Genomic DNA, 14,270 nt, shown 5'->3' with positions numbered 1-14,270 from the left:
TTTTTTAGCATTGTTTATTATCATAATCGTCGAGAAATGAAAACCTGCAAAACCTATCAACTTACCACAGGATACCAAGCACAAAAATATGGCACCGAAATATAGAGCATTTTGCCAATCTTTACATTGACAGGTAATGCTGCAAGGTGCTGGCCCAATGGAGTCAGTTTTTGGGCTCACTTAATTCACAACCCAATTTTCCGTATGCAGGTTCATTGCATTGCTGTATTACTTTGAGGCCTGTGGAGGGTCCATAATGCACTGGAGAGGAATCCCAGAGAACCAACAAACATCGGATAGACAATTCAATCTAACCCTATCTGGTAAATGTTAACCAAAAAGATAACCAATAAAAATAGATATTTAATGATGGGCTGCAAGAAGACATCTAGAACGGCCATGTTGCCTATTCAGTCTATTCTGAGGCCAACCATCCTCCTCTTCCCACACCCCCCAATCACCTTCCTCATTAACGTGCCAAGTCTCCTGATGAAGGAGCTGCAGCAGGCCCACAGGACAGTTGGACATTAGGATGGCTCCACTGTAGAGGGACGGCCAGAGTGTAGAGAAAGTGAACAAGAGATTATGCACCTATCATGCCAGCTTCATCCTCGGCCTTTATGCAGACGACTACAGATGGTGGCGATGCATGGTCTATGGTCGGTAGTCCTGGAACTCCCCAATGAACTCTATAGCCCAAATTTAATATGTAGAAGAATATGCACATTGCCTTGCACCCCATATTCTGGTTGGGAAGAGAGAGCCATCCCCTCTTAGTTTCCCTCATGCACATTCCATACATGTTGTAATATGGACAGGACTGGGATTTGGCCCTTTGACAAGGACCTTCCTTCATAAACCGAGTTTCCTTCAGATTGATGTTGGGAAGAAATGTGAAATGATTCCCATTCTGAAAGATTAGATAGTATTATATTCTACATAGATTGAGTTACGCACCCAGCTCCGCCCACCAACATGCTCTGGATTTTACCAACCACACACCACACCTTTCCACTAAGGTAATGTCTATACTACGAATTAAATTCGATTTTACATAAACTGGTTTTTAAAACAGATCTTGTATAAAGTCGAGTGCAAGCGGCCCACTGAGTACTAGGGCACATTAATTGGCAGGTGTGCGCTATGTACCGCGAGGCTAACATCGATCCCAGAGCATGCCTGCATTGTGGGTAGCTATCCCATAGTTCCTGCAGGGTCTCTCCCGCCCATTTTGGAATCCTGGAAGTTGAGATCACAATGCCATGATAGAAGCAAAAACACGTCGCGAGTGATTCTGGTAAATGTCATCACGTTACTGTCAATCCTTCTCCGTGAAAGCAATGGCAGACAAATCATTTCGCGCACCTTTTTTCTCTGGATTGCCTGGCACAATGCCATAAGATGGTAACCAATGGAGTCCGTTTAGGTCCTTTTTACTGTGCACTGTATGTTAACTGGATTCTGCTGGACAGATGCCAGTATTTGTAGTGCTTACACAGCAAGCATTTGCATTTGCCTTTGCAAAGGGAGGCAGAGATAACAGTTACCAAGCCCTATTGCACTGTCTGCTGCTTTGGAATTGGCAATGACGGTTACCAGTTCAATAGTGTAGCCATCTCCTGCTGTCCATAGTGCTCCTGGTGCTTTCGCTGGTGGTCATAGGTGCTCCTGGTGTCACAGGTGCTCGCTGAGGTCGGGTCGGGGGCGATGACAAAAAATGGGAAGACTTCCAGGTCATTCCCTTCTTTATGTTTTGTCTAAAAATAGAGTCAGTCCTGCCTAAGAAATATGGGGCAAGTCTATAGAGAAACCAGAAGAGCACAGCTGCTCCGTGTCAGATGCCCAGAGATCCGCTAAAAATGATAGGCTGCCATGCCATTACTAAGGGGTGCCTCCTGCAACAACCCACCCGTTGTTTCCCTCCTCCCCACACCTCTCCTGGGCTACCGTGGCAATTAATCCTCCCCATTTGTGTGATGAAGTAATAAAAATGAGGAAATAAGAAAACACTGACTTTTAGTGAGAATAAATGAGGGGGAGGCAGCCTCCAGCTTGCTAAGATATTTCAGGCAAAATTTCATTACTCATTAAAGGGTGGGGGAGGGGGAGAGGAGCACAGCCTCCACGCTGCTATGATAGTCCACGAATTCTCCATTAGACATGAAGGGGTGGGGAGGAGAGGAGCTCAGCCTCCAGCGCTAATGAGGATGATGGTTACCGAGCGAGCTATTGCACCAATCCTGCCAGGACTCGTGTCGGGGATCTCAGGACACAAAAGTTAAAAAGGAATGACCAGGGAAATCATTTCCATTTTTGCACACCAGGCGCCCCGGCTGACCAGAGGCAGCCAAGGAATCACGGATGAGATAGAAGGGAGGCATCAGTCATTTTGTACCGTACCATCTGCCACCGGGGAGGGAGATAGGAGACGAGCAGGATGCTGCTGTTTTAGCGCTCCAGCACACCCGTCTCCAGGCATCCAGTAAGCTGTACATTGAAAAGAAGGCGAGAAATCTTTTTCCCTTTTCTGAGGGGTATGGGGTGTGTGTAAATTGATGAGACAATATTGCCTGAACTACTGGGGGAGAGACAATGTTTTTGACCATTCAGGCATCTGGGAAGCGTCAGGCTGCAAGAATGCACACTTTGGGCGGACTGTGGGAAGCTGGGTCGTTTCAATCCTCAGCATCCCTATTGATTGTATCGTTACGCTTGTCACACAGCACTGTGCTGAGCCCTGCTGTGATCTGTCTATCAATAGCCTGGAGATTATGCTTTGGCATCGTCTCTCTAACAGAGGCTTTGATAGATTCTCCCCTATCAGCGATCAGATACAGTATCTCCACCTGACAGTCCATTGTGGAGCTCTTTTTGGAATTTGGGACTGCATTGTCACTCCGTGCTGATAACAGCGCTCCACGCTGGGACAAGCAGAAATGAATCAAAGTTCGCACAGGGGCTTTTCCCTGTCTAGAGCAGCTGTGCTCTCTGGTTCTCTAGTATACTTGCCCCATATTCTAGGCAGGACTGACTCTATTTTTAGACAAAACATAAAGAAGGGAATGACCTGGGAAGTCGTTCCCATTTTTGTCCATGCGCCCCCGACCGACCTCAGCGAGCACCTGTGACACCAGGAGCACCTATGACACCAGCGAGCACCAGGAGCACCTATGACAGCAGGAGATGGTACACTATGACTGGTAACCGTCATTGCCAATTTCCAAAGCAGCAGACAGTGCAATAGGGCTGGTAACTGTCTCTGCTCCCTTGCAAAGGCAAATGAATGCTGCTGTGTAGCACTACAATACTGCATCTGTCAGCAGCATCCAGTACACATACAGTGACAGTGAAAAAAGGCTAAACGGGCTCCATGGTTACCATGCTATGGCATCTGCCAGGGCAATCCAGAGAAAAAGGGCGCGAAATGATTGTCTGCCATTGCTTTCACGGAGGAAGGATTGAGTGATGACATTTACCCAGAATCACTCGCGACGCTGTTTTTGCTCTATCATGCATTGTGATCTCAACCCAGAATTCCAATGGGCGGGAGAGACTGCAGGAACTATGGGATAGCTACCCACAATGCAATGCTCTGGGAATCGATGTTAGCCTCGGTACATAGACGCACACCGCCAAATTAATGTGCCTAGTGTGGCCGCGTGCACTCGACTTTATACAATCTGTTTTAAAAAACCAGTTTATGTAAAATCGGAATAATCCCGTAGTATAGACATACCCTTAGTGGAAAATCCACTATATATATATTCACTTTAAAAAATCCAGAGCATGTTGCTGGGCGGGGTAACTCATCTATTAGAATATAATACTATCTAATCTTCAGAATGGAATCATTCACATTTCTTCCCAACATCAATCTGAAGGAAATGGTTTATGAAGGAAGGTCCCTGTTAAAGGGCCAAATCCCAGTCCCTGTCCATATTACAAATGTATGGAATGTGCATGAGGGAACTAAGCAGAGGGATGGAATCCTTCTTTCCCAACCCAGGAATATGGGGTGCAAGGCATGTGCATATCTTCTACATATAAATTTGGGCTAATAGAGTCATGGAGTTCCAGACTACCGACCATGCCAATGCATCGCCACCTCTGTAGTTCTGCCATAAAGGCCAGACTGAAGCTGTGCATGATAGGTGCATAATCTCTTGTTCACTTTCTCTACACTCTGGCCGTCCCTCTACAGTGGAGCCATCCTAATGTCACTGTGTGGGCCTGCTGCAGTCCTGCATCAGGGAAGACTTGGCACGTATGAGGAAGGTGAATGGGGGGGTGTGGGAAGAGGAGGATGGTTGGCCTCAGAATGACTGAATAGGCAACATGCGTTCTAGATGTCTTTGCAGCCCATCATTTTAAAAATATCTATTTTTATTGTTATCTTTTGGTTAACATTTACCAGATAGGTTTAGATTGAATTGTCTATCCATTTAATCCACAGAAATGCAATCTTGGTTCTCCTGAGGATTTCCTCTCCAGTGCATTAGACCCTCCACAGCCTCAAGTAATCAGCAATGCAATGAACCTGCTACGGAAAATTGGGGCTTGTGAATTAAGTGAGCCCAAACTGACTCCATTGGGCCAGCACCTTGCAGCATTACCTGTCAATGTAAAGATTGGCAAAATGCTTATATTTGGTGCCATATTTGGTTGCTTGGATCCTGTGGTAAGTTGATAGGTATTGCAGTTTTCATCTCGACGATTATGATAAAAACAATGCTAAAAACCTTGAGACAGTGAATTTCTATGGGTGAATTTCTATGAAATTTGCTTTCTTACAAAAACTCTTGGAATAAAATATAGGAAATGAGGACACAACACATTGAACTAAAAAAAAATCACTTGAATGCAGTTTTTGGTTAGTGCTCTCGTTTCTATGCTTATTTTTAAGAAAGCAGATTGGTATTTTTATTTATCAATTATTCTTCCTCACCCCGTCCCTGCGCGCACAAAAGAAAGTGGCCAGACTCAATGCTCTAGTCACTCTTCCAGTTCTGTCTACTAGTGAGCCTGTGAAGTGCAGTGTTAACATAAACTATCTTCTTCGCGGTTTTAAAGGGACAATGACAATCGAAGTCACATCTGTCTGAAACTTTGACCGATGGTTGTTACAAGCAGTACTTAAGATGGTTATTTTTCAGTTTTACTTTGAACATTTGGCAGCACTTAGGTGTACTCATTTTCAGTCTGTTTTTGTTGTTGTTCCACAGAGCAACAGGGGTGAGAAAATACAGTGCTTTCAAAATCTGAAACACCTTATGATTTTTGTTGCACTCAGGTGCTGATGTGGGACCTGAAACTGCTTTTTAAGTTGTCAGACTTCAGATTAGTGTCCTTTTAAAATTATTTAAAAACAAACAGTTCATGGTAGCATCAATATGCACTACACATTCTTCCCTTCAAAAGCAAACCCATTCCACCCATTTTCACCATATCCAACTACTCAGTGCTGGAAACTGTCCCTTCTTCTCCAGCAAATGTAGCAATAGTTTAAATGCAGTTTAGATCCTTTGCACCATATACAACTTAATCTGATTCCCCTATGTAAAACAGAATCCCACTAGTTGCCAAAAAATAGTTAGCAAAATCCAACAAATGGTTGTGTGTAGGTTTTGTGTTTAGGGAAAGTTTTATATAATAAAATACTCAGGATGCAAACAAATATTCAATACTTATTACACTATAAAAGCCTGTAGTTCCCATCTTAAAGACCCAGGAGTGAATCTAGCTAACTTTGCAATCCGTTTATCAAAATGCCTCTCTTCGCTACTGAAATATTACTTCAATAATTTTCAAGTACCGTCACTCAGATATCACTGTACTTGCTATAGAAACAGTGCGAGAGGAACATCACTATTACAAAATTCTACTAAATCAAGGAACCTACCGTGAAGTGCAGATCTGAGAATGAAGTGCAAACCCTTGTCTACTATTACACCTGATCAGGTCTTGTTATGACTCAGTCCAACCTTAAAATTATCATTATACAATAGACTCTTTACACTTTTCACGTATCCTAGTTGCCTGTACATAGTAAGAGGAAGTGTGAGCCCTTAGTTGAAAAAAGGAACTGGAAGTTCAGATTCTATGGTTCTAGTCCTATTTGTACCGCTAAGTTGGTTTGATTTGGGACAGGTCACTTATTCTCTGGGTACTTCATTTTACCTATCTATGAAAAGGTATAAAAATACTTACCTGCTTCACACACGTGTTGAGATTTAATAACTAATGGTGGGAAAGTACTTCTTAAAATATTTCAAGGTGCTGTGTAAGTACAATGTCTTCAGTGAATCTTACACTGTAATATACTATCTAAAATGCAATCACTCTGTCCTTGTGACTTAATGTGAAGCAAGACAAGGATTATGGTAAGTCTTGTTGAAACAGGAAATCTAGATTTTTATTTATTTAAGTGTGGTAAAAAGCCTGAAGCCTACTATTTTAAATTTTGTTTATGTCATTTATACTTTAACTTCTTAATATTTTGCTATTGATTACAGGCAACTTTAGCTGCTGTAATGACAGAAAAATCCCCTTTTACTACACCAATTGGTAGAAAAGATGAAGCAGATCTTGCAAAATCTTCCCTGGCATTGGCAAACTCAGATCATCTGACAATTTACAGTACTTACCTAGGGTAAATATTCTTTTCTAAAATATTAAAACTTAAAGCAAATAGAACCTTTTGAGTGACTGTCAGTAATGGTGTATCCTTTAAATATTGCTATTAAATACATGATCCTAAATGGTTTTGTACATTTCCTTTTAGAATAGCAGAAATTTCTGATAAGTACTATGTTACTTGAGGATTAATAAATGGCCCAATTGGTTAGCCACTTGGCCTTCTAACACCACTTATGGCAGCAATGCAGAAGCATACTGCTTGTGGTGTCCTAATGTTTCAGGTATTTCAGTAGCTGTTTTGTAGTGAGCTACACTTTAAAACAAACACACACAAAAAAACCAGCAACTACCAATTAAGGTTACATTCTTCATGACTTTCAGCTAGGATCATTGCTATTCTATCTCCAACTCTCAGAACATACAATCATCTGTCAGTTTAAAGAAGAAACACCTTTGTTTATTCATGGGCATGTAATTTTACATAACGTGAAATGCTTGTCCTCTCCTGATCTCTGGTAGACATACATTACTGATCCAGATGATACCAGTTAGTGTTTTATCATTGTCAGTGGAGGATCCTTTGTAAGAGTCATTATCACTTTTTTTTATGTATTTGAACTTGGATTCCTCATCTCTTTGTAGATCGCCATCAGTGTTACTTTTGTAATCATAGTAAACCAAGACTTTTTGTCTAGGTGGAAAAAGGCTCGTCAAGAAGGAGGGTATCGCACTGAAATGGCTTACTGCAGAAGGAATTTTCTTAACAGAACCTCACTGTTAACTCTGGAGGTATATCAAGATACAAGCCATGTGATTCTGCCCAGGAAGGATGACTGTTAATTTTCCTCAGAAAATTCAGCATATAACTTTAAAGCAGTGATATACAGTACTCATGTTAGTATACAGACAAGATAACAAATACGGGCAAATAGAATGTTGAGAATCGATGAGTAGCTTAGATTCTTATTCAGACTGGCTAAATCTATCCTTTACGCTTTTTGAGGTGCAAGCCCCATTGATATGCATGTTTGCCTAGAGTTGCTCTGACGAAGTTCATACTACAGTACTTTATACAAAATAAAACATGTTAAGTAAAATATTACTTAACAAGGGTAAATAAAATAACACATGGTTAGCCTGTATCGTTCCTTATATTTACTAAGTACTTGTATTTCACTGTCAAGCTTGGAAGATGATAGGTATTAGAATAGATTACTTAAGAGAGATTGTGGAATCCCCATCATTGGTGGTTTTTTAAAAACAGGTTACACCAACACTTGTCTGGGGTAGTCTAGGTATATGTGGTCATGCTTCAGCATGCGGGGCTGAACTAGATAACTTTTCAAGGTCCCTTCCAGGCTGAATTTCTATGATTCTGTGATGCCAAATCCTGACTTTTCTAAATGCAATTTTGCCTCCAAGATGAAGGCTCCAATAGTTCTTTCCCCGACTAATCCCCAGGAAATAGGTGAAGGGTGCATAACATAAATGTGTGCATTTTTTTGCTGTCAGTTTGTCTTCTAAATAGCTGGGAGACAGAGACCTACTTGCATCACTTTCAGCCCCACATTCTCAGTGCCTGAATCCTAGACACCTGATTTTTGTTTTAGTTACTCATCCAAACAGCCAGGATTCCAAGGTCTCTGCAGATATGACTAATTTTTTCTAGATAAGTCTGAGTCTCTTCACTGTGAGTTGGGAATATTGGGGAGGAGTCTGAGTGTGCTGGTGGCTTGATAGTGTCCCTTTTTATAATCAGTATTTTACTATTAAGTTATTAATGTACCTGTTTTGGTCAAAACTGATTTCAGGATGTGAAACAAGAATTAATAAAGGTGGTCAGGGCAGCAGGATTTGCAGCACCTACAACTCATCATACATGGGAAGGAAACGGAACCACGCAATTCCTTTCTCTTCAGGAAATAGCCCTTCTTAAAGCTGTGCTGACTGCTGGGCTATATGACAACTTGGGGAAGATAATGTATACAAAGTCTGTAGATATCACAGAAAAATTGGCATGCATGGTGGAAACTGCTCAAGGTAAAGCACAAGTGCATCCCTCCTCAGTAAACAGAGATTTGCAGACATATGGATGGCTGCTCTACCAAGAGAAGGTAAGCATCTTGTATTTATATCAGTATTTGATTAATTAGAGGCAATTATGTGACAATCTTGAAAGCAGTTGCACATTGGTGTAAACCCCATTAGACCAGGACTTACCAATTTTGCAAACACCTTACATGCCTGTAGTGGTATATACATGGAACATAATGTGAAATATACTTGGATGTGCAATTCATCTTCAGAACCATCAATGCCTTGTCCATGAAATCAGTGTGATTTTAAAAAAAAAAAAAATGCACTGGGTCCTAAATAAGGCACACAGAAATGTGGCTAGAAATGAAGGCCAATAAATCTAATATTGACTAAACCGACAAGCTTACAAATGAAAGTACCCTACTCTTTATCAGTCAGCTTTTCACAAAGGGTTAATGTATTGTGTATAGTACTGTTTGTTTAAAAAAAAAAAAAGGTTTTCTGCTTGGTGACTTAGTTAGAAAGAAGTATCAAAAATATGTAGTCAAAGTAACAGTCGTACTTTGACCTGTACTATGCTATCTGTCCCTACTCATCTCTACGTCCTTAAAACATGTTTCAGCAGAGCCTTTTTAAACCCTTGCATGCTCTCTCTCAGGCCTGAAGAGATACTATCTTAATTTAAAACATATTCACAAAAATTTTGAAATCCAAGATACGCTGAACTTCAAAACTGAACTGCATTTTGTCACTCACCTTTACCCACCTACTTCCACATTCTTATCTGTGTGTTGTCTCTTTAGACTGTCAACTCTTTGGTGAAGACGTATGTGTTATCTCAATGTAAAAAATTATACAGCAATTCTTTTCAAGTGCATGTTGTCTTGACCAGTGGACGTTTTATTGTAAGGGAGTACTAAGCTACCTATTGATATTTAATGCTGTACATATACAGGGCTCTTTCCAAACAGAGCAGACAACATTCCCCGCCCAAGGAGCTTGCAGTATAAAGCAAGATGTAGGACAACAGCTAAAGTTAGAAAGGGAATTGACACACTGCTGAGAGCAAATTAGGAATAGTTACTGAAAATAATAGATTTCAAGAAAAGAGGGAAAAGTAGTTTAACAAGAAATGTAAGATTTGCCAAGCCTAAAATCACAGATGAAGAGACAAGACACAAGGAGCAAATCTCAGGGAGGAGAAGGGGAGGCCCAAGCATGTCAGTGGGAGTGGGATTATCAAGGAAAGAAACCTTGTTCAGTAAATGTTGTTTAATAAATTTTATGCAAACAAAATACTGTTTCAGTGTTAATACATTTCAGACCTTTTAATGCATGTATAGTCCCCTCGGTTGCTCAGAGATTAAAACAATCTACATTATGACTGCTTTTATAAAAGCATTCTAAAAGAAACTTTATTTTTGATGTATATTATGAGAATTTCAGGATTGAAAACCCTTGTTGCATTAATTCTAATAGAGGTTTTTTACACTGAAAATGTTCACTGTATCAGGAAATAATTTCTGGCAAGCAATATTGATCCTGGCTTGACTGGGGGGGGGGGGGGGAAACAGTAGTGCAGTGCATATAGACTGCGTGCATTTCTAAGTATATATGCATTAAACTAATTTTCTGACTGTACCCACTTAAATTTTCACGTTGCAATAAATGTTATTTCCCTTTCAAACACTGCACATTCAGCTGTATATTCATAGCCTTTGTACAATCTGCTGTAGGCTACCATTATCTTTTGTTTATAATCTTAACCACATAATTGTGGTCTTCCTATTCATCCAGTGCTCTTCTAAGTTCACCTCTGAAGGATCATGAAAGGAAAATTTCTCCTAGTAGCATAAGCCGTTTTCCCTTCCTTTAAAGACTAAGATTTTTACATATCACACAAAGTATAGGGCAGATAATTGGGCATAGCCTACATTCTGTCACTGTTTACTAACATAAGTAGCATATGTAATGATGTCTCAGAGGGGGAAAAAAATGACGACTTGCTTCATGAAAGTAGCATTCCAGTTCAGTGTTGTAGTTTTTAAATGCTTTTGTTTGTGTGTTTTATATGCAGATAAGATATGCCAAGGTGTACTTGAGAGAGACGACTTTAATTTCCCCTTTTCCAGTTTTACTTTTTGGTGGAGACATAGAAGTTCAGCACCGTGAACGCCTCCTGTCTGTTGATGGCTGGATCCATTTTCAGGTACACATGTTCTGGTTATTTCTTATGCTTTTAAATGGCTTTGCATTTTGTACCTGAAACACATTGAAGTGTGAGTTTAAGATAGTTAAGCAAAATAATGGGAATTTTGTTAAGTGTGTAATAAGGTCATGTGCTTCCAAGCGATAGCAAGAGTAATTCAATAGTATGCTATTTTTAAAAAAGAATGTTTGTCTTTGTTCATGAAGAAAGACTGAGGTATTATAAGAATAGATACTATTGGAAACACACATTTACCTGATTTGGGGTAAGAGGAAATACTTGCTTTAAGGAAGTGTCGTAACTGAAAATGTATTTAATTGGAACACTTTGAAGTCATAGGTCCCAATCCTGTAAACATGTAGGCACCTGCATAACTTTAAACTCTTGAGTAATCTCATTGATTTACATCTCGGATGAGATTAGTCTTGGAAGTGACAGCTGTGAGAAACACTGAAGACTTAAAGCAAATACTCTCATGCTCTCTCTTTAGAAACAGAAGAAATTCTAAATGCATTTTTTGAATGCATTTAATCTGAGGCTGAAAGTGAAAATTGGCCACCTGCTCTTTTTCTTGATAAATGCTACCAAATAACAGAAGAAATGTCAGAGTTGCCCACTTGCTGTCAAATTGGTTACATTTTTTCTTCTAGCTCTGTTCATTTACACCTCATGCTACACCCTAGGAAGAATGCATGTTGCTAATTTTATGTAAGCATTCCCTGAAACTCAAATGAGATACCAATATTGTTACAAGGAAACACCAGTTAATGACTGAATGCACTTGTTACTCAACACACACAGAATTTAAGATCAGCCTTTCTTTGGGGGAGGGGACAGGTAACATAGCTTTCTGGCTGTGACACTGAAATGAGAGACAACCATATGTTCTTATTAGCCAATTCAATTTGAGATCCTGGGCAAATCAACGTAAGTTTTTTAACGCCTGCTGGTGATCGTTTGAGTACAGGGAATATCAAATATCTTCCATGTCTATTATGTCTGGGGTTTTTTTTTTTGCACTCCCCCTGCCCACCCTATATTCTGTTGGTCTGTAATCTACAGGCAGTGATATTAAATTCCTGGTCAACAGTTTGAGTTACTTTAGGCCTTGCTCCTAACCAGGGCCGGCTCCAGCTTTTTTGCTGCCCCAAGCAACAAAGGAAAAAAGCCCAATGGAGTGGAGCGATTTAGCTGCTGCCAAAGTGCCTCCGAAGAGGAAGCAAGGCACTGAAGGACCCGCTGCCGAATTGCCGCCGCAGACCCGGACGTGCCACCCCAACAACGGACAGACTGCTGCCCCTTTCTATTGGCCACCCCAGGCACCTTCTTCCTTCGCTGGTGCCTGTAGCCGGCCCTGCTCCTAATGAAGTCAGTGGGACTGCTCACGTGCTTATCTTAAATGCATGCTTAGTCCCACTGACCTCATTAGGAATACACAAAAGTTAAGCATGTGCATAACTGTTTGTAGGATTGGGTCCTTGGCCTCTTGTATGATGGGTAAGCTTTAATCTTGGGTTTCCTCAATGTGAAACTGCTTTGAGAAAAATGCAAATATATTAATCTTCTCTTATCTTCTTTCTACAGGCTCCTGTAAAGATTGCAGTAATTTTCAAACAACTGAGGGTTCTCATTGAGTCCGTTTTAAAGAAAAAACTTGAAAATCCTAAAATGTCGCTTGAAGGTAATTGTATTGCTGTACTATCAACATAATGTGTGATAAATATATATTGTATATGTACAGTGTGTGTATAGTTCTTTAAACAAATATACTAATACACTTCAACCTTGCTCAAGAGACCACATTGTATCCATGGTGTGCCTAATTCAACTCTCACGAGAAACAGAAACCCAAAAGGACATTACTGAACCTAGGTCTCCTTCATGGCATCACCCCACACAGCTGTAAGACAATGTGCAATGTACTGATAAACTTATAGGTAAATAGTGAGGGAGGGATTATGTGACAACCCCAAAAATAAGGGATAAATGGGCATACTCCACGCTTCTAAAACTTGAGAGAAATGTCAAGAAATAAAATCCTAACTGGAGGGAAACATGTTAAAATGTATCTGAAAGTCCTCTTCACTTCTCTTTCTCCAGTTCCCTTAGGAAACACTACTGAAATGGCTTCAGACAATTTATTAGTAAACAATATGCAGTATAACAGTCCTTAGTGTGTGTAAGGATAATTTCTTATCTGCATATTTGGGGGGGGGGGTGCACTCTGCCTCACTATTGAGTCTGACACTGCCTAGCTAATTAAAACGTTCCTTGTTAAATTGCCCATCTCTCTATTTTGTTAAATTTAGGCTTTTTTCCCCACTAACTTGTGTGTTTTCTTTCCTAGATGACAAGATTTTACACATCATCAAAGAACTCATAAAAACAGAGAATGCCAGTTGAAACTGGAGTTCAGTAACAAACTACAAAGCTTAAAGATTCAATAGTGGCAGGAAAACAATTATGCTTAAAAAAGACGTCAGCTAACGTATTTCAACACTTAAAATGTGGTTGATACCAGCCATAACTTGGAAATACTGCATGAACTTGACATAAAGTAATTTTTGTAGGTCATTTTTAATTATGAGTATAAATGTATTATGTTTACAATAAATTTTGGTGCCATTTGTTTGAATGTATAAATGAATGGTAGTAATTCAGATCTTTTCAACATAAAAAGGAACATGACCAATTCATTTGCTTTGTTTCCGTTTGAGGTATCTATTAGTAGTGTACTAGAAATTCAAGATCAGGTTCTGAATCTGTATGGAATAGCTTTTAACTGCTATACAAAATAGCTTGTCCTGTTTAGATATGTAAAACTGAAAACAAAACAGATTTTTGTCCATTTGCCAAAACATTACTTCATTGCTTTTGTACCTTATGCTGTAGACTTTTATTCCGTAGCAGATTTAAACATTACTTTTTAAGAACATTGTCATTTTTTATAAGGCTCATTATGGTGAGATGAAAACATGGGGACACAAACTGCAGATCAGTAGTCTTTTTAGCTTGGGAATTTCATCTGGATTTTGAAGTCCGAACACTGTTGGGCCTGAACAGACAGAGAACTAATGCTGAAGTTTTCTTCATTTAATAAATATTGATTCCTATTTCCAGGGGGTTAATAGTATTTCTTTCCACCTGAAAAAGAGGCAAGGAGGAAAACGCAACATGGTCTTAAAAGATCACGCTATATGAAATAGACCAGAATATGCTGAGCCATCTAACAGACATTCTTTGGTACACCTCTACCCCCATATAACGCTATCCTTGGGAGCCAAAAATTCTTACCGTGTTGTAGGTGAAACCGCGTTATATGGAACTTGCTTTGATCCACTGGAGTGCGCAGCCCCGCCCCCCTGGAGCGCTGCTTTACTGCATTATA

General features: G+C 40.0%; 1 protein-coding gene across 2 annotated transcripts in view; it reads left to right on the top strand.

The window, feature by feature from the left end:
• The window catches only part of DHX29 (DExH-box helicase 29), a 53,775-nt gene extending 39,770 nt beyond the window's left edge, over positions 1-14,005 (top strand). The window contains exons 21-27 of one of the 2 annotated variants that reach the window (XM_032769014.2): positions 4,454-4,678; positions 6,513-6,649; positions 7,332-7,425; positions 8,448-8,750; positions 10,751-10,882; positions 12,467-12,563; positions 13,230-14,005. In XM_032769014.2, coding sequence (XP_032624905.1) covers positions 4,454-4,678; positions 6,513-6,649; positions 7,332-7,425; positions 8,448-8,750; positions 10,751-10,882; positions 12,467-12,563; positions 13,230-13,285 — 1,044 coding nt within the window. In that variant the 3' untranslated portion in view covers positions 13,286-14,005. The remainder of the gene's footprint in view (positions 1-4,453; positions 4,679-6,512; positions 6,650-7,331; positions 7,426-8,447; positions 8,751-10,750; positions 10,883-12,466; positions 12,564-13,229) is intronic. The other variant, XM_032769015.1, reaches the window with a different exon arrangement.
• Positions 14,006-14,270: the final 265 nt, after the last annotated feature.

This window comes from Chelonoidis abingdonii, chromosome 6 (assembly GCF_003597395.2).
Source record: "Chelonoidis abingdonii isolate Lonesome George chromosome 6, CheloAbing_2.0, whole genome shotgun sequence".
Classification (NCBI taxonomy): Eukaryota; Metazoa; Chordata; order Testudines; family Testudinidae; genus Chelonoidis; species Chelonoidis abingdonii.
Note: the sequence above shows the minus strand (reverse complement) of the source record. Positions and strands in the feature narration are given on the sequence as shown.